This window comes from Sceloporus undulatus, chromosome 2 (genome assembly GCF_019175285.1).
Source record: "Sceloporus undulatus isolate JIND9_A2432 ecotype Alabama chromosome 2, SceUnd_v1.1, whole genome shotgun sequence".
In the NCBI taxonomy this organism is placed as follows: domain Eukaryota; kingdom Metazoa; phylum Chordata; class Lepidosauria; order Squamata; family Phrynosomatidae; genus Sceloporus; species Sceloporus undulatus.
The window spans coordinates 37,109,573-37,127,558 of record NC_056523.1 but is presented as its reverse complement, the minus strand read 5'-3'; the positions used below and the strand labels follow the sequence as shown (position 1 = coordinate 37,127,558).

The following is a 17,986-nucleotide window of genomic DNA, read 5'->3' as shown; positions in this document are numbered from 1 at the left end:
TGTTTTTGTGATAATTATCACATTGTCACATTTGTGATAATTATCACATTTTATAAACAATAAAATATGCACAGGAAATGGGGCAGTATAGCCTTAAAGAAGATAACAGTACAGTATGTTGTTGGGAGTCCCATGAACCACTTTGATATCACTGTAGAAGCTTTATTGTTTACAGAGTGCACTGGAGCTAAGTATCACTGTGTGTTCTTGTCTTTAATTTTACGTATTTGTTTCCAGATTCCCTTTCGTGGAAGGAGAATGCATCACAGCTGTCCATGTTTACCTAACTTGGCTTGTGTCCGGATTTCGTCTAGCAAATACAAATGTTTACCAGACTTCAAAAACGAAGATCTCTTTTTTTAGCAAAAAATATTGTGAAGGATTTCGTGGCATTGCTTATTTTCATGTACTGAGACCCTTGTAATAGTGACAAAGTTGTTTGCCAGAGGAAATTTTCTAACATACTTTCTCTCCTTGTAAACATAAATGTTATTAAGATATCATACTTGATAACAGCCATGATGATTTTTGCTAGATATTTATGTGGCATTATTTGTATGAGCTTGTGACCTGCCAGTCTGAATGCATCAAGCATGTCTGGGAGACTGCTAGACACTAAATAAACTTCCTGGCTTTCTGGCCTGCAGGAAGGAAGCAGTATCAAGTAACTAACTGGCAGTCCCCAGTGCATGGCATATGGACTGAATTTAGCTTGATGGGTCACAAACCGCAGGCATGTACTAAAGGAATATTATGGTCTTTTCTCCTAAAAGCTATATTTCTTTAAAGTGTTCAGGTCACTCATCTAGAACACTGGACACCCAGAATTGCTGTGACAGTTTGCATCAATTGAACCATTATTTTTCTGAAAGTACTAAGCTTGACAGAAAGTATTGTGTCCAACATTATAATACATAGGGAAGGAGGAATGATGCACATCCAGCTGTGGCTCAGCCACTCTCCTTTCTCCTCTCAAGTAAGAGAGAATGGAGCATCAGAAGGACACCAAAGCCCAGGTAGAGCAAATTTAGCTCAAAGGCCAAATTTAGCTCAAGGGCTAGAGATACTACCCCTGATTTAAAGAATCTTAACAATTACACAATGAGTATAAGAGAAAGAATTGTTCTGAAATTTATCTAGCATAAATTAGGAACTTGTCTAAAACTGTATGTATGCAGGGTACTTTCTATTTTTAAACAAATCTGACAGTCATTTGAATTGAAGTACCTGACTTCTTGTTATGTAAATATATTGATATTGCTATGCAAAAATTCTGTATCAGAATAATAACAGTATGGCATTATATTTATTTAAGATTATATTGTTATTTTGCACTGTGGTTTTTGCTTTTTATTCTTTAAAAGTTACTGTTACCTACCAACATTAAATTAAAAAATTATACTTGTGTACAAGATTTCTAAGAATATGCATTACCAAATTTTTCACAGGCACCACAACTTTAAAGGACAGATTAAAGATGATGTGAAGGACTTTCCTAGGTTTAAGATTTTAGAATTCAAGAGTCATTACAAATTATTAAATCTTATGATGTTCTACCTGTTTTCTTTGCTTCTCATTTTTGTTGCTGAAAACCCAAACAGGATAATCCTATGCATTCTTTTCTTAGAACTAAATCTCCATGAGTGCAATAAGGCTTAACCTAAAATAGGTGGGTATAGAATTGCAGCTTTAGGAGCTTTGTTCTTTGCAGCTTTTATCATCTTTTTTTTTCTTGGAATACCAACTGATGATTAGCAAATGTGCACTATTTGAGTAAACATATAGTTTCCTTTAATTCATGAATGATTGGTGTAGATGGTTTTACCTTCTGAATACATCTGAAGCCTGACCAGAAGATTGCTAAAATTCCTTGACTAATCAAATGTGATAAAGTTCCATTGTCAATAACAATCCTACCTATGGAACTAAGGCCAATGACATGAAGGGGTTCTAACATGTTCTTTGTAGAAGAATCAGCATAATCAAATAGGTTTTTTTCTGAGCTATATAATTTTAGTTACCCAGTAGAACGTGACATGTTTGAAAGTTTACCATTAAAAAAACAATATATTCTGCATATAGAAAAGCAAAGCTGGGCTAAACACAAGCTAGCTTTTTTGTGCAGAATTATTTTTGTTGTCATGAAGAATCCCAGAAATGGTTGAATGCTAATAATTCTGACAGCATAAACTAGCAGAGATGAATGACCAATCATAACATCACTGTGATTTCTCATTCCAATATATTTGAGGACAAACAAAATATATTATGTTAAGTTCATTTTTATAAGAAAAAGTTCAGTTAACGTCTTTTGAAAATTACTGCATATTAGAAGCCAGACCAAGGTTTGTAGGAAAGTTGGAGACTCCAGACCCTCTGCTGGACAACTAACTATGATACCATTAGATAGTGTTTTATTAACATCCAATCAATTCTAAAACAGAATTAGCCCCAAGGTAATTTTGTTTCAGCACATCAGGCATAATTGGGAGTTTTCCCCTTTGTCTATAGTCATCCTGGTACTTGGAGAAATGTTTCCCCCAAATAAAACCATTTTTAAAATCCTTTTCTGGTAGTCCTTTGATTAATTACTTCTTTGGAGGTTATGAAATCATGTAGTGCATGCTGATGTGATCTTTCTTCAGCTTTTGAGATGTATGTTGTTTTCAATATTATGTGAAGAGACCCAAAAGCACCAACTTAAAATAAACTTTATAAAGCAGAACAGCAATAAACTTGTTTTTGATTCTTACAGCCACGGAAAAGTTTGTTTAATCATGTGTGTCATTAAAATTAGGTCATGTTTTGTTACAACTAGAACTATCTCGCATTCTATTTTTCACACTGCCATTGGTTGTTGACTACCAAGTCTCCAGTGAGTCAAATCACTCATCAGTTGAATGTACAAGAACAAAGTACTCTCCTTGCTACAAGGACTCCATGCCAGTTTATTAAAAAAAATGTAAAAACATTATATCACAAAATATAGGCATTTCATGTTTGATTCACACATATCTATATATTAATCAGATGCACATTTGTTTTCCAGTTTTGATAAGCCCCACCAATCATGGGTTTCAAGTGTGCATAATTCTACAATGCAGTAACACACACATACATATGTGATTTTGTGGTTGTTGAGTTTAAAAAAAAGTTTTTAAAAAAATACACAAGTCTTAGAGCAGCATATATCTAACATGTGCCATCAAATTCACCATCCAGAAGAAAGTATTTCTGGCCAGCCAAATGTCAGAACTGTAGACTTCTTCCCAACCTTCACTGTCCTAAATTATAACTAAGAAAACTGAAAACTAATATAGAGTTCATCTAGAAATATACCTATGATATTAACTGTTTTATCCAGCTTCTTGACAAGCAGTGCAATTTCTACAACCATTTAAGATTATTGATAATAAATTAGTTGGTCGTTGTACTAACCATCAACTTTAAATGGTTAAAATGGAGATGTGTCAGATTAGCAATGAATTTGCAAGCAGGTTTAAATTAAAATTAGGACTTGAGACCTCAGAATGAGAGAAAGGTATTATTGTAGAGGCCTACATGTATACCACTTCCATACCATCTTAGCTAAGAACAACAACGATGACATTTTGACAAAATGTAGGCCTGTGACTAGCTGTCATTTTTCATATTTCTCCTGTATAATTTTTAACCCCTTTGCCTGATGAAGCAAGTGGTGCTTTGAAAGGTTGCATCATGTAATTTGTGCTTTTTGCTTGGCCCAATAAAGATATCACTGTTTTGTGGATTTTGGATGTTATTGTACTTTGCTGTGTGGGTGTAAAGGATAACTTTGATGGCCTGCAATGACAGCAGTTCAACATCTGCTATCTGCCATATGTAGGATGAAAATTCTAGAAGACTGGAATCCTGTAGCGCCAGATATATTCTGGAAACAACAGACAGCAGTAAAATTTGCTAATACACAAGCCAACCATAATGCATAATGTGGGCACATGTCACTTTTATAGCAAGTCTGGAAAGAAATTAAAATACAGCCATTTTCCTGCTTTCAAACCATGTTTCAGTTCATATTACAATTCTGTTTGGAAAAGTTTTTCTTTTGTCCTCACTTCTGCATAGTTCTCCAATATGCAGTGGTTGAGAACTCTCCGTTTTAAAATTACACCTTACAGATTTGGGAAACAGTGACTATATTTGCCGCCCCAACATTCTTGCTTTCTTTACTATCTTCAGAAGCTGGAAAACTGGCAAGTCCCAAAATTCTGGGAGTTCTAGTCCAAAACAGGATCTTTCATAGTCCCTGGCTATCGCATGCTTTATCCTGAAAGTAGGACTTCAGCAGTTATACTCAGGAAGCTTTCCCATTAATTCCTTTAAATCTTGTGCCAAGCAGTGACAAATACCCACCTGACACATCTTTCTAGCCCAGCAATGCTTTTTTCTTTGAGAATGTCCTTACTGAAACAGCAGGTATGTAATCATCAGGCTTAGCTCTTCGATCATCCTCTCAGCTTGACCTGAAATACAAAAATCTTCATTATCGGCTGTGTCCCCTGTGTGGTTTGTAAAGCGACATTTGACTAATTAGCCTCGTCAACATAATAAGACAAATTGTTCCAAGGATGACCACATTCTAAAGCCTCTTGCTTGCAGGAGCGACATACTTTCAAAATGTGTGCACAGATGGGTGCGTCAACGAAGCAGAAGGTGCTAAAAATCTTTTGATTTAAAGATGTCTCACGGATATGATTTTGACAATATTGAGCAAGTTTCCAACAGTTTTTAGTATTGTAAGAACTGGCAAGAGATGGAAAAGGACAGAGTGTGTTGTGAATTATAGAAGCACTAGCAGAGGAGTAACAGGTAGTGTCTGGTTTTGGGTAGCTGACATAAATAGACAAGAAACATAGGCTCTACATCACCCTATTCAAGGGCATGTAGAAGGTTGGAACCAACTTTTCTGCTTGTGTACATGAAGCAGTTTGAGATCTGAGAAGAAATCTACTTGAGAAACAGTCTACATTTCATAGATGTCTTTCCAGAAAGTTTTATCTCAAGGACTGTGCAGACAGCCCCTAAGGGGTGGTGGGACACCACCCCTTTCCTAGCCGGATTGGGGTCATGGCAACCTCACACCACAGCCCCAATCCGGCCTTTCGAGGGTGCAAAAAAGAGCCAGAAAAAGCAACTATATGGTGCTATTTCAGGGCTGCATCATATGGATACAGTGCCAGAAGCACACCATGACCCCGCACACCATGTGGAGCAGCGCACAGCATCAGGGCACCCTGGGTGCTGGAGTTGGGCATGCATTGTGAGGACGCTATGCCCCAACTCTGCCCCCATGCTGGCCTTAATCGCCGGTGTGTACAGGGCCTCAGTGAGACTACCTACTACTGAGATTATTCTGTTCTCCTTTATGCATTTTAATGCCATCCCCTGCACACAGTTTCAAAGGAAAGAAGAATATGCAAAGTACAGAAGGGTTACATAGGGATCGGGAACTAGAAGCTACTTGGCCAAGATCGCTTCTGAAGACAGGGATGGGCAACTTCAGTGTGCCCAAGATCTGATTCCCACCAGCTCACCAATTATCAGCAAACAGCAATACTCCCTTGATTTAAAGGGTTTTCTGTTGAAGAATCTTCACTCCGAAGATTCATCAGAAAACCCTTTAAATCAAGGGAACATTGTAGTATGCTAATAATGGAAACCCCTTCAAAACAAACATTTATTGCTTTTTTTCTCAGTTTGCCATTAATATTTTACAATGTGGTTTGCAGGGGTTGGGGCATATTATCACGCATATATCCATAGTTCTTCCCTTTGCAACCTAGAGCTGAGATAGGTGCAGATCAGTAGTAACCGAGGAAGGACATAACGTTTCAAGGGCCCAACTTTTATGAGGAAAAGTTACTGGCCCATCATCCCTCCCTCCTTCTTTAAAGCAATCCTTCTGGGAAAGTAATTGGTAGTGAATGGATTACATTATCAACACTAAGAACCAACTGCTGCAACCACCTGACTGAGATTGAAAGACCACTGCAATAAATGGCAAATGGTAATAGAAATAACCTCCACACACACACAACTGCCCCTTTGATTTACTTGTGTCATTGGAACTGCTCAACTGCTTCCTTTTCCCCTCATCTTTCTTCTAAAGCTTGGGTGACAGAGAAGAACAGACCAAGCACTTTGATGGAGTGAAGTAATACTCCACTAAATCACTTTTTCTGGCTGTCACAAATCACTATGACTTCAAGCCTTGAAATCTTTTTTTCATGTTCTCCTAAGAAGGCACAGTGATTCTTCTTTCTACAAATGACAATCTATGAAGTGCCAATTTTTGTTGAAGTGACAGGGAGGAGTAAGGAGTAACATTTATCCTGTATGAATGGTAAATATTTTTAAAACACTTAGGTGTGTGTGCGTTTAACAAAAAAGAATAAATGATTTACTAGCAGTGATGATTCTGTAAAGGGAGTGCAATGCTAAGTGATCCCAAATCTTAATACATTACCTTGGCTGCACCCACACTACAGAAACAATCCAGTTTGACACCACTTGCCATGGCTCAGTGCTATGGAATTCTGGGATTTGTAGTTTGTAGTGACACCAGAGCACTCTGAAAGAGAAGGCTAAATGTCTCACAGAACTACAATTCCCATAGCATTGAGCCATAATAAAGTGGTATTAAACTTGGTTATTTCTAGAGTGCAGACACAGCTCTAGTAGTGAACTAGCGCATTTTGCATTCAATGCAAACAGAGTGTGAGTCTATTTAAAAAAAGCAACATTTTATGACCAAACTGAGTGACCAACTAATGCAGCTCAGTTGTACAGTACAGGATGCAAAACAGAATAAACTAGTCCCCACTGCTATTTCATGAGTTATTATGAAAAAATAAAATCTTAACAGCTAAGTGCACTGTTATCTGTCATCACAGAACTATTCTACTAGTAGTCTACATAGTTATAAAGAAATCTGAATACTAGAAAAGAAATCCAACAATAATGTAAAATTACTGTGTGCAAGCCATTGCTGGTAAAGAAGTGCCACATTAAAACAATTTGGCTCTATGATCTTGATCAGGGTTGGGCAACTTCCTGGTGTTGGGGAGATGTACTGCCCCACCCACCCCACAAGCCTTGCTGTGCCTGGGGGGCAGGCTGAATTGAATTGTGCTTTGCAGGCACAAAAATTCCATTTCTTTTCATGCATTTACTCTGAACTAGTGGTTGCAGATCTGTATTATGTTGACTGATTATTAATTTTGTCCCCTTCTTAAATACAGCAATAGACTCTACATTGGTGTGTAGTGGTTTGAATATTGGACTACAGATTCTAGAAAACCAGGGTTTGAATCCATGCTCCGTAACAGAAACCTACTTGGTAACCTTGGGCAAATGACACCCTCTCCAAAGAAATATTGCAAGAAAATTTCATGAGAGCATAGCCATATGTCTGAGTGGACTTGAAGGCATATAAAAACAACTCTTTACTGGCAGATTAAGTATGTCAAAGCAAAGACTTTTCAGTTGCAATCCACTTCCTGAAAACCAGTGTAATGTAGTGATCTGAGTGTTGGACTACAACTCTGGAGACATGGGTTCAAATCCCTTATTGGCCCAGAAACCCACTGGGTAACTTTGGGCAAAACACATCCTCTCGCCCTCAGAGGAAGGCCAAGGCAAACTCCATGTGAACAAATTTTGTCAGGAAAACAAGAGGATTGCCTTAGGATCACCATAAGTCAGAAACAACTTGAAGGTACAGAACAACATCCACTTCTTGCATTGTAGTTATATCAAATAAACAGTTTTATAATATTTGTTCAAAGCAATTTAGAACTGCACTCAGAATGGCCATAGAGTCAATAATTAGTCCTAGATACCAGATAGCAAGATCTGGGGGAGAAGGAAGAGGAATGTCTGTTTTTCCATATTGTTGTTGTGTGCCTTCAAGAAGTTTCTGATGTATGGTGACCCTAAGCCAAACCTATCACAGGTTTTCTTGGCAAGATTTGTTAGAAGGGTTTTGCTTTTGCCTTCTTGTAAGGCTGAGTGAGTGTGACTTGCACAAGGTCACCCAAGGTTTCCATGGCTGAGCAGGGATTTGAACCTAGAACCTCCAGAGTCGTAATCCAATGCTCAAATCACTACACCACACTGACTCTCACTTTTCCATATGAACTCCCCCAAAGTATGAAATAGGTGGGGGGAACATCCATATAATCCAGCAGCCTCCCTTTTCTAACTGTATGCTGTGAAGAACCCACTATCACCAGTAGGTTTGCTTCATTGGTTATTTGAGGTGAAGAATGAGATTTGCTCCCACAGCGATATCAGACTAGAGTCTGGAACAAGTACAATTGTTAATTATTTGAGGGATTCTTAGACTTGTAATCCAAAAAATAACATTTCCAAACTCTGCATCAGATGTCTATACAGTTTAAAAACAATCACAGGACTTATTGAGCAAGTTACAGAAGCAACGTATAAAAGTAAAAAGCCAGAATGATGTTGCCCATATTTCCGTTTGCAAGGCCCTTGAACCTTTAATAACTGCATTTTACCCATCATAGGGGTGTACTGAGAGGGAATGATTGCAACAGTTATATCCTTGCCAATCATACAGGAGTCCCAGGGGGAAAACAAAACAGCTTCCTACTCATCAGTGCTTCTGACAGCCTGAGGGATAATGTGCATCTTGTGTCTGATGATGTGGACTGTGATGAAGTGGATTCCACAACACGTTAAGTGCATTATGCCGACTCCACAAGGTCCCAACAAGATGTTGTCTGCTATTTTCAAAGGGAGAGTCATGTTAGTTCCAATAAAACACTAAAAGAGTTTTCCTGGCTGGCACCTTTATTGCTAAATATGTTATTCTAGCACAAGCTTTCTGGAGTTATGTCTAAGGAATCTACAAAGACCCTTTGTTGTTTAGTCTTGCCTCTGTGAATGCTACAGGGATACCTGTAGAGAAGTAAGAGCAATATGGTGAACTTGGTAAGTGGCTCAGAAACTGGCATGGGTATCATCAATTAGTTGCTATTCCACCTTAAGTGCCTCAGCCCATAACCTTTTCTCCTTCATCTAGGATTCAAGAAGTCTATGCTGGGGAAATCATGAAATAGAGAAAGTGGTGTGATCATTAGGACATTATTTGTATATCCATCTTTCTCTTTCTCCCTACTCCACATGTTCAGATGTCTGTACTGAGTTTGGAGATATTCAGAAAACAGTGAGACTAAAATATATTAGCACTGCATATTATGACAGTTGATATTGCTTTGAATGTCATGGCTCCAATGGAATCCTGGGATGTATAGTTTGGTGAGGCCCATTCTCTATTTGGAGAGCTTTCAGAACTACTACACTACAGTTCATTGTAGCAAATAAGTCTCTCACCCAATTACAACTGTCAGGACTCCCTAGGATGGAGCTATGACATTAAAAAAGATATAAAAGTAAAGCCAGAATAGAAATTTGAGCACTATGACTCTGGAGAACAGGTTCAAATCCCCACTTAGCCATGAAACCCACTGGGTGACCTTGTGCAAGTCACACACTCTCAGCCTCAGAGGATGGTAATGAAAAACCCCCTCTGAAGAAACTTGCCAAGAAAACTCTGTGATAGGTTTGCCATTAAGTCGGAAATGACTTGAAGGCACACAACAACAACAACAACAACAACAACAACAAAAATGCTAGACTTGAGTACTAGGATATATTCTAGCTACTTATGTTGAAAAATCTTGCTCCTTTCTGGATAAGGCCTTCCCCTTCTCTTCAGATGAGGCCTCAACGTCCATAGTTGCTTAGGTTGTGAAACAAAATCTGACATCCAAAACTCCCCCCTCCTCTCTCTAGAGAAAAACCTATACTGTAATTAAGAAATAGCAAGGCTATATTTTCTCTAACTACACTTGTCCCCCACATATGCGTCTTTGACTTTTGCAGATTTGATTATTTACAGATTTTATTAATATGTTCTTTCTAGGAAAATATAGGACCTCCAGCACAAGTCTATGGTCAACTTTAACCAAAAGTCTCACTGAAGGGCCTAGAAATTCCTAGCGAGAACACTCCACGAGGTATTTGTAGCTCCTCCAGAGCAATTCTATGGTCAATGTCTGGCGGATGCTGACCACAGAGTTGCACTGGAGGACCTAGAGATTCCTAGAGAGGTGTTCTCTCAGGTAAAAACATAATGTTTTTGTTATTTGTGGTTTTTCCACATTCACAGGGGTCCTGTTCCCCTAACCCCAGCAAATGTGGAGGGACGAGTGTACAAAGTTTAAAAAAACAAATTATAAAGTTTGATAGATTCCACTTAAATAAATAATTATTGTTATCATTGGCTGGCATTCTGTTGATGAGATATAAATGCATAAGATAGACTTATGTATCCATACCTATTCAGTATTCATATTTATGACTGTGGCACTATTGCCATAATTGCAAATGCCCCCCACACCTACCCTAACAGCCAGCACCCAAACAGAGCAATGGAGGTCTCTTCTGCTGGTGATCTCTACAGGATGATGTTTCCAGCTCCCTCCTGCCAGTGAGGTGTGAAATGATAAGGAATCGTGATGGATCTTCAGATTGTCACAAATCAGTCTGATGGCAGGAAGGAGCTGGAAATGCCATCCTGCAGCACCTCAATCATCAGCAAAACAGACAGGCATTGCTTGGTTAAGGACGAATTGAGGAGTCAGGTCAGAAGACAACTATCTGTGATGCAGTATCTTGGCCATAAACTTTATTTATATTCTGCTTTCCCCCCAGATTGGGATTCAACGCTGCTTGTGTTATGCTGTTTTTTTCCCCAAGGCTACATTATTTACTCAGACAGAGTGCAATGTAAATTGCGAATTAATTATATACTGTATCTAATAAATATGGATCACTGATTTTGTCTACTTACAGTTACTACATTTGCTGTGCATTTGAAATAACACTGGCTTTAATCTATTTGGTAATCCCAATTTGGGTAGAACCATTAAATCAGTCCGTAATCCCATTGATTCAATGGGTGTACTTTGGTTGAATTTAGGCCATTGGATTTTTCTACACTATAGCATCTATATTATTATTATAACGTATAAATAAATATCCAAATTTATTGCTACTTTTTAATTATAACAGTTTTCCGAGCTTGCTGCCCCAAAGAATATAGATATTCCTCACAGTACTACTAAAGTTTACATACTGTTTCTAAGTCCATATAATAATACCTTATTTTGGTTGAGGGCTTCTATTTTCAAGTTTTATGAGTTTACCAGCTGGAAAAAACAGTAATATCCACAGGCTGCCATCTTATGCATACTTACCTGGTGGGCAGGTCCTATGGAATACATAGGGCTGCATTCCAGCAACCATATATAGGCCCAGTTTGCACAGGAGTGCCTGAGGCACTTTGCAGTAACATCACTATCACTGGGCCAGTTTAAAACTGTTATACTAAAATGAATGAATTTTGGGATTCACACAGTACTATCTAATACTTACTAAACATTAGAATTGCCTATGCTGACTGAGGGTGCATCCACACAGTAGAAATAATGCAGTTTGACACCACTTTAACTGCCATGTCTACATCCTATAGAATCCTGGGATTTGTAGTTCTGAGAGATTTGTAGCCTTGTCTGCACACTTTGGAAGGTAAGACTAAAGACTTTGTAAAACTACAAATACCAGGATTTCATAGAATGAAGCTATAGCACTTAAAGTGGTATCAAACTGCATTATTTCTGGTCTGGGTACTATTGGTTAGTTTTAAATAGAGTTTATCCACTGAATAATTTGCTATATATTAAGTCAACAAATAGATAAATCACAGTGCTACATTGGGTCTAGTCTAATTGGCACTAAAAACAAGATTCAAGGCAATGACTGGGAACCATGTTTCCCATAAGTGGCCTTGGTTCACTGGATATTCCTTCTGGAGATTGGGAAGAAGCTACTGTACAGTATTTTCATTATGCCCTTGGCTAATCTGTGCTAGAGGGTTAGGGTACAATCCAGAGTAGAATGAGATAGCTGTAGGGCTGCAGTCAAAAATTGTTGAAAGTCACATACAATTCACCTTATAAATAGAGGATCAAACCAGTGTATTGATGTTAAAGCAGTAATGTTTGTTTAACTTGATAAGAAGGCAAATACTACATATATTTTAACACACATCACCACCACCGCAAATATATCTCTTACTACAACTTCAACCATCCTGGAAACTTTTACATTTCTGTTCTTAGAAGATTTAGAATTTTTTAAACCTTACATTGTCATTTATTTTATACTGTTTGTTTTTATGATTGGGAAGGGGGGATGGGAAGGGGATTATTTTTAAATTGGGACTGGACCTTGATGTACTGTTTTTACTGTTGTTGTTGTTTTTAATGCTGTAACCGGCCTTGATTCCTCATGACAAGATGGGCTATAAATAAATATTATTATTATTATTATTATTATTATTATTATTATTATTATTATCGTCATCATTATTATCTGGAAGACAGGGGTACTCTTTCTGATCACTTAGTTGTGAAGTACCATGAAAACATCAATATGTACTGCAACAATAACATCCTAATTGTATTTTTTTTTAAACAAATCAATGAAATGTGCACTTGTGTATTTACATAAGTGTGCTCAGCACTAGTTGAAGTAACAACTGTCAGCTCAATTATATTTTTAGAAACTTTTCACTGCATAATCTGCTCTTTTATAAATCCCAGGACATTAATAATTTAAAAATAATCTCTGGTATAACAGTGTAGGACGGATAAGCAGCCAAGCAATTATGTGCAGGAACTGCTTTGTCTACTAAAATTAGCGATTCACAATTATCTAGAGACTCTTCTGACGTTAAAAGATGAAGAGCCATCTTAAAACTGAAATTAATTTTAGAGGATGTGAGGGAGAGGGGTTCCAGACCCCCCTCTCCAAAAATGCCATGAGCAACTAGAAAAGATGTAGTTCTCTTTTGTAATACATAGCTATCCAATCTATGTGTCCTTAATTGGAAGTGAATCTTACTGTGTTTAATGGGGCCTGTTCCTAAGAAAATGCATATCCTCTGGACTGGGTACACAACTCTATTAAGTGAGAATTCTATTGTTCTGCCCAAACCGATAGCGTTCTAATGATTTTGGACTATAATTTCCAAAAATCTGAGCCAGCATGGCCCACACCCCGCAATCAGGGAAGTTGTAGTCCAAAGTATCTGGAAGACACTAAATTGCCCACCCTTCTTATAGGCTGCAGGCAAGTTGCCCTTAGGCAGAGACAACAGCTGATACAAAAGCATAACCCAGTCATTCCAACGCTATTCCATGTACAAAAACTGGACAATGATTTTATTAAAACAGTCAAAATGTACACACATTATCTGGTTTGTAGATAACATTTTAAAAAGACATTAAAGTATGAAAGTCAGTATAGTTTAAAAACCTGGCATTGACCATTCTTAAAGTTGATATGTGATCCTCTTGCTTTTAAAAATCATCATTTTTTCAAAGGATTCTGAAAAGTATATCAAAGAAAAAGTGAAACACAAAAAATATCACTCAGTTCAACATTGGAGCAAGTGAATCTAGTTCTTTTTAGGTCAATAGAAAATGACCTGATAATTTGAGAAGACAATTAGGATGTAGGTTAGGACTGCATCCTGTGTTTCTAGTTTAGGCAAAGTTAACAAAGTTTCTGCTTACAAAATAATAATAATAATAATTCCAAAGGTCCTCACCGAGAACCGACATCTAAACCAGTTTCTCCTTCTTCATTACCCTTTAAAAACAAACACTGTAATACAACAGACTGAGGCCATCAAAAATAACTTTAGTATAAAATTTTGTCTTGGCTATTTATCAAATTGCACATCATGAATAAAACTGTTCAGCCTTTATCAAAACTGGCAAGTTTTTTTTTAAAAAAAAGCCCAAAAAACAAATCTGAACACAACATTATGGCCTTTTTATCCATATCAGAATCAGATGTAGAAATGTTAAAAGCATCCAAGCAATCTGGAGCCCTCTGTTATTCCATATTTCTGCAGCCTGCCCTCCCCCACCCCCTGCTGCACAAAAATCCCATAACACATAAATAAATAAATACCCTCTTAAAACTGAAGGGTGGTAGGAGGCCGAGGTATCTCCTTAAGATAACCATCTGGCAAGTGCATATTTACGTAAAAGAAAAGCACAGCGATTAGTAGATTGTTCTTGTACATAAGAAGAAAAGCTACATCCCCAAATTCTTCAGATCACAGAGAATGGTGCCTTGGGTGTTCTGCATGCTTTGGCAGCAGAGAAAGTGAGCTCTGAAACAGACTCTGAGCTCCCTGTTGAAAATGAAGCACAGGATGGGGTTGACCCCTGCCTGGGCAAAGGTCATCCAGACTGAAGTGGTCAAGTAGACTTGGGGGATAGCGCTGGCCTTGATGAAGACACGCAAGTAACAGGCCACAATGTAAGGAGACCAGAGGAGCAGGAACAGCAGGGTGATCATGTAGAACATCTTGCAGATCCTCTTCTCCATTTTGAACTCCTCCAGGACCAGCAGCCTCTTGATCTGACTATGGGTGGCGTTCTGTCGGATGCCCACCAAAGTTGGAGGGGTGGGACCACGGCCAAAGCCAGCTGTCCAGTTAGCAGCCGCCTGCCCAGTAGCCCCTGGTCCATGGAAAGTCCAATTCTGGCTAATGGCCGGTACCAACTGAGCAGGCTTCATTTTGCGGTGGCTGTGGATGAAGAAGAGGAGTTTGATGTAGACCAGATGAGTGGCGGCGATGATGGCAGCGAGCATGAGCATGAAGCCCAGAGTATCGTTGGCCTTGACGTAGCGGTGCTCAAAGATGCACTGCTCCTCCTCCTGGATGAACTTGTAGGTGCCCACGTCAAAGACCGGCGGGAAGGCCATGGCCATGGAGAGGGTCCAGACCATGCAGACCACTGCCAGGCAGGTCCAGCCCGTCATGCGCTTGGCGTAGAAGCGGTGGTGGGCGATGGCCATGTACCGGGTGACCCCCACACAGAAGAGGAGGAAGGCGGCATGGAAGCAAAAGAGGACGGCTAGGAAGGCCAGGACCTTGCAGCCCAGGGGGCCGTGGGGCCAGGAACGCCCCCCACTGTGCACTGAGAGCATGACGAAAGGGAAGCAGGCCAGGGAGCGGAGCCCATCAGCCAGGCAGAGGTCCAGGAGGAGGTAGTAGGGGGCCCGGCGCAGGTGCCGCTCCTTCAGGATCAGCCAGGCAAAGAGGAGGTTGCCCGCCAGGCTCAGGATCAGGATCAGGCCCAGTGTGGTCAGCTTCAGGCCTGAGGTACTGAGGAGGAGGCCCCCTGGGCTGGGCAGCGGGGGGACACGGCTGGCATTGGCCATGGGGCCCCAAGGAGGCAGGACTGCAGGTGCCAGGGAGACTAGGGACCCCCTCCCTCAGCACCGCCTGCTCCCTTGGAGCTATGGCATCTCCTCCTCCTCCTCCTCCTGGATGACCTGATGGAGAAGCGGGTAGACTGGGACCTCTTTCCTTCAGCAACTCCTGACAGTCCTCCTCAGCCTGGTCCCCTCAAGCTGGAGCATCTCCATCTGCATCTCCTCCTGGCTCTCCTCCGCCTCTTCCTCAGTCTCCCTTCCTCCTCCTTGCCTTCCAGACACCAGGCAAGGGATACGGGAAGACCGCTCCACCGCCCCCTAGTCCTTTCAAGCTGGAGCATCCATGTCCCTCCTCCTCCTCCTCTTCCAGGAGCAGACAAGGGAAGCCGGTAGACCGGGACCCTTCTCTTTCAGTAGCGCCTGTTCCTTTCAAGCTGGAGCATCCCCATCTCCTCCTCCTTGGCCTTCCTCTGGGCCTCCTCCTCCTCCTCTTGGTTGACCCACCTCCAGGCACCAGGAAGGCCGGGAGCCTCCTCCTTCAGCAGCCCCTGGCTGGCCCCTTCCCTTGGGTCCCCTCCATGCCTCCTCCTCTTCGGAGGGCCTTCTTCAGTCTTTCTCCAGCCACAAGGCAGCAGAGAAGGCAGGCAGAGAGAGGAAACAGGGAAAGCTCTCCTTCAGCAGCGCCTGCCCAGGCTCCCCCGCTGGCTCCTCTCACGCTCAGCATCCCTGCTGCCTCTCCATCGCCTCTTCTTCTTCCCCATCCCCCTCCTCCTCCTCCTCTTCCTCCAGACAAGGGAAGCAGGGGAACTGGGGACCCTCCTCCTCCTCTTCCTTCAGCTTCAGCAGCCCCCCGCCCCGGCCCCCCCCCCCCTTGGGCCTCTCGAGGTGGAGCATCCCTGGCGCCACTCCCGCTCCTCCTCCTCCTCCTGGGCGAGGCAGCAGCAGAGGGAGGAGGAGGAGGAGGACGGGGGACAGCCTCCTCCTCCTCAGCCCAGCCCCCTGGCCCTCCTCCTGGTCAAACTTTCAAGGTCCTCCTCGCTGCCAAGGAGGAGCTGGGAATAGGGGGAAAGATGGAGGGCGTAAGGAAAGCTAAACAACAACAGCAACACACACACACACACACACACATCCCACTCAGGTAAAAAGGCATGCTCCTCCGTAGTGATGCTCAAAATGGAGGGCCTTTTGGAACCCCTCCTGGAGAGAGAGAGAGAGAGAGAAGGTGGGAATGGAGGAGGCGTCCTGGGAAAGGAGGACGACAGAGAGGAGGAGGAGGCAAAGGAGCTCCTGCCCAGCCAGGCTCCTCTTCCTCAGCTCCCCCATGGCGCCTCCTCCTCCTCTTCCAGCATCCCACCGCAGGCACCTTGCAGGGGATGCTGCTGGGCTTTCCAACTCTTCCTCCTCCTCTCTTCCATTGCCTGAGTCCCTCCCCATTAGGTGCAAAATAACCAACAACAGTAACAGTAGCAACAACACACAATAAGAACAAATTTAGTATTGTTATTGTTGTTATGATTGGCTTCCTCTAGTGATTTATTTTAACAATAACAATAACTATTGTTGCTGTTGCTACTATTTTTTGGGCTGCCTCTAGTGATTTATTTTAACTATACAGTGTTGTGTTGTTGTTGTTGCTGGCTCAAAATGGACATTTTTACATTCATCCTGGACAGCAGGTTGAAATGTAGGATATGGAAGAGGAGGGCCTCTGGTCACCCTGACTGTGGGAGAGTATTGCAGCCCAGGGCTCTGATGGAGAGAGGGCAGGGAGCAAAATGGCTCCCAAGGTTGTGAAGCCCAACCAGGCAATGTTTATGGCTGTTGTTGTTGTTGCTGTTGTTGTTGTTGTGTGTGTGCCTTCAAGTTGCCTGTCGACTCATGAGCAACCCCATGAATTTCATAGAGGTTTCTTAGGCAGGATACTCAGGAGTGGTGTTTGCCAGTTCTTCCTCTGAAGTATAGCCTACAGCACCAGGTATCCATTGGTGGTCTCCCACCCAAATACTAACCAAACTTTATGCTGCTTAGCTTTCCCACAGATCAGGATATGGTGCTTTAATCTATTTAGCCTATGTGGCTGTAGAGAATGTGAAAGTTGAGTTCAAATGGTGCATATGTATGTGTATATGCCTTCAACTTCACCTGTCGACTTAGAATTGTTCGTAGGGTTTTCTTAGGCAAGGAGTACTCAGAAGTGTTTTGGCATGTTCTTCCTGAATGGAAGTCTACCAGCACCTGGTGTTTGTTGGTAGTCTTCCATCCAAGTGCTAACCAGAGCTGACTGTACTTAGCTTCCAAGATCAGATGGGATGTCCAGACGGAAATAAAATTCCATCCCTTCTATAGCCAGTAAACATCCAGCCAGGGTAATCTATACATGAGAGCCAGCATGCTCTATTGGTTTCAGTGTTGGACTAGAAGTCTAGGATCTGTTGTTGTTGTTGTGTTGTTGTTGTGTTGTTGTTGTTGGTGTCTTCAAGTCACTTTGTCTTATGTGACCCTGAATGCACCTATCATGGGGATTTTGGGCAAGTTTGTTCAAAGGAGGTTTGCCATTGCCTTACCCTGAAGCTGAGAGAGTGCGACTTGCCCAAAGGCACCCAGTGGATTTCATGGG

At 41.3% G+C, this 17,986-nt stretch overlaps 2 protein-coding genes and 1 long non-coding RNA gene across 4 annotated transcripts in view; 1 reads left to right on the top strand and 2 right to left on the bottom strand.

The window, feature by feature from the left end:
- Window positions 1–2,875, top strand: part of PROK2 (prokineticin 2) — a 14,709-nt gene extending 11,834 nt beyond the window's left edge. Inside the window, exon 3 of the mRNA XM_042450319.1 lies at window positions 238–2,875. Within this exon, the coding sequence (XP_042306253.1) occupies window positions 238–363 (126 nt within the window). The 3' untranslated portion in view covers window positions 364–2,875. The remainder of the gene's footprint in view (window positions 1–237) is intronic.
- The window catches only part of LOC121921777, a 14,728-nt gene extending 3,149 nt beyond the window's left edge, over window positions 1–11,579 (bottom strand). Inside the window, exons 1-2 of one of the 2 annotated variants that reach the window (XR_006102044.1) lie at window positions 11,506–11,579; window positions 4,393–4,502 (exon numbers count right to left, since the gene is read on the bottom strand). This is a non-coding gene — a long non-coding RNA (uncharacterized LOC121921777). Of the gene's footprint in view, window positions 1–4,392; window positions 4,503–9,731; window positions 9,803–11,505 lie in introns of those variants that run through there. The other variant, XR_006102043.1, reaches the window with a different exon arrangement.
- Window positions 11,580–13,329: 1,750 nt separating this feature from the next.
- GPR27 (G protein-coupled receptor 27) lies at window positions 13,330–16,200 on the bottom strand. Its single transcript, XM_042450317.1, has one exon. It carries the CDS (start codon window positions 15,373–15,375, stop codon window positions 14,239–14,241), a length of 1,137 nt encoding a protein of 378 aa, XP_042306251.1. The 5' UTR covers window positions 15,376–16,200; the 3' UTR covers window positions 13,330–14,238.
- Window positions 16,201–17,986: the final 1,786 nt, after the last annotated feature.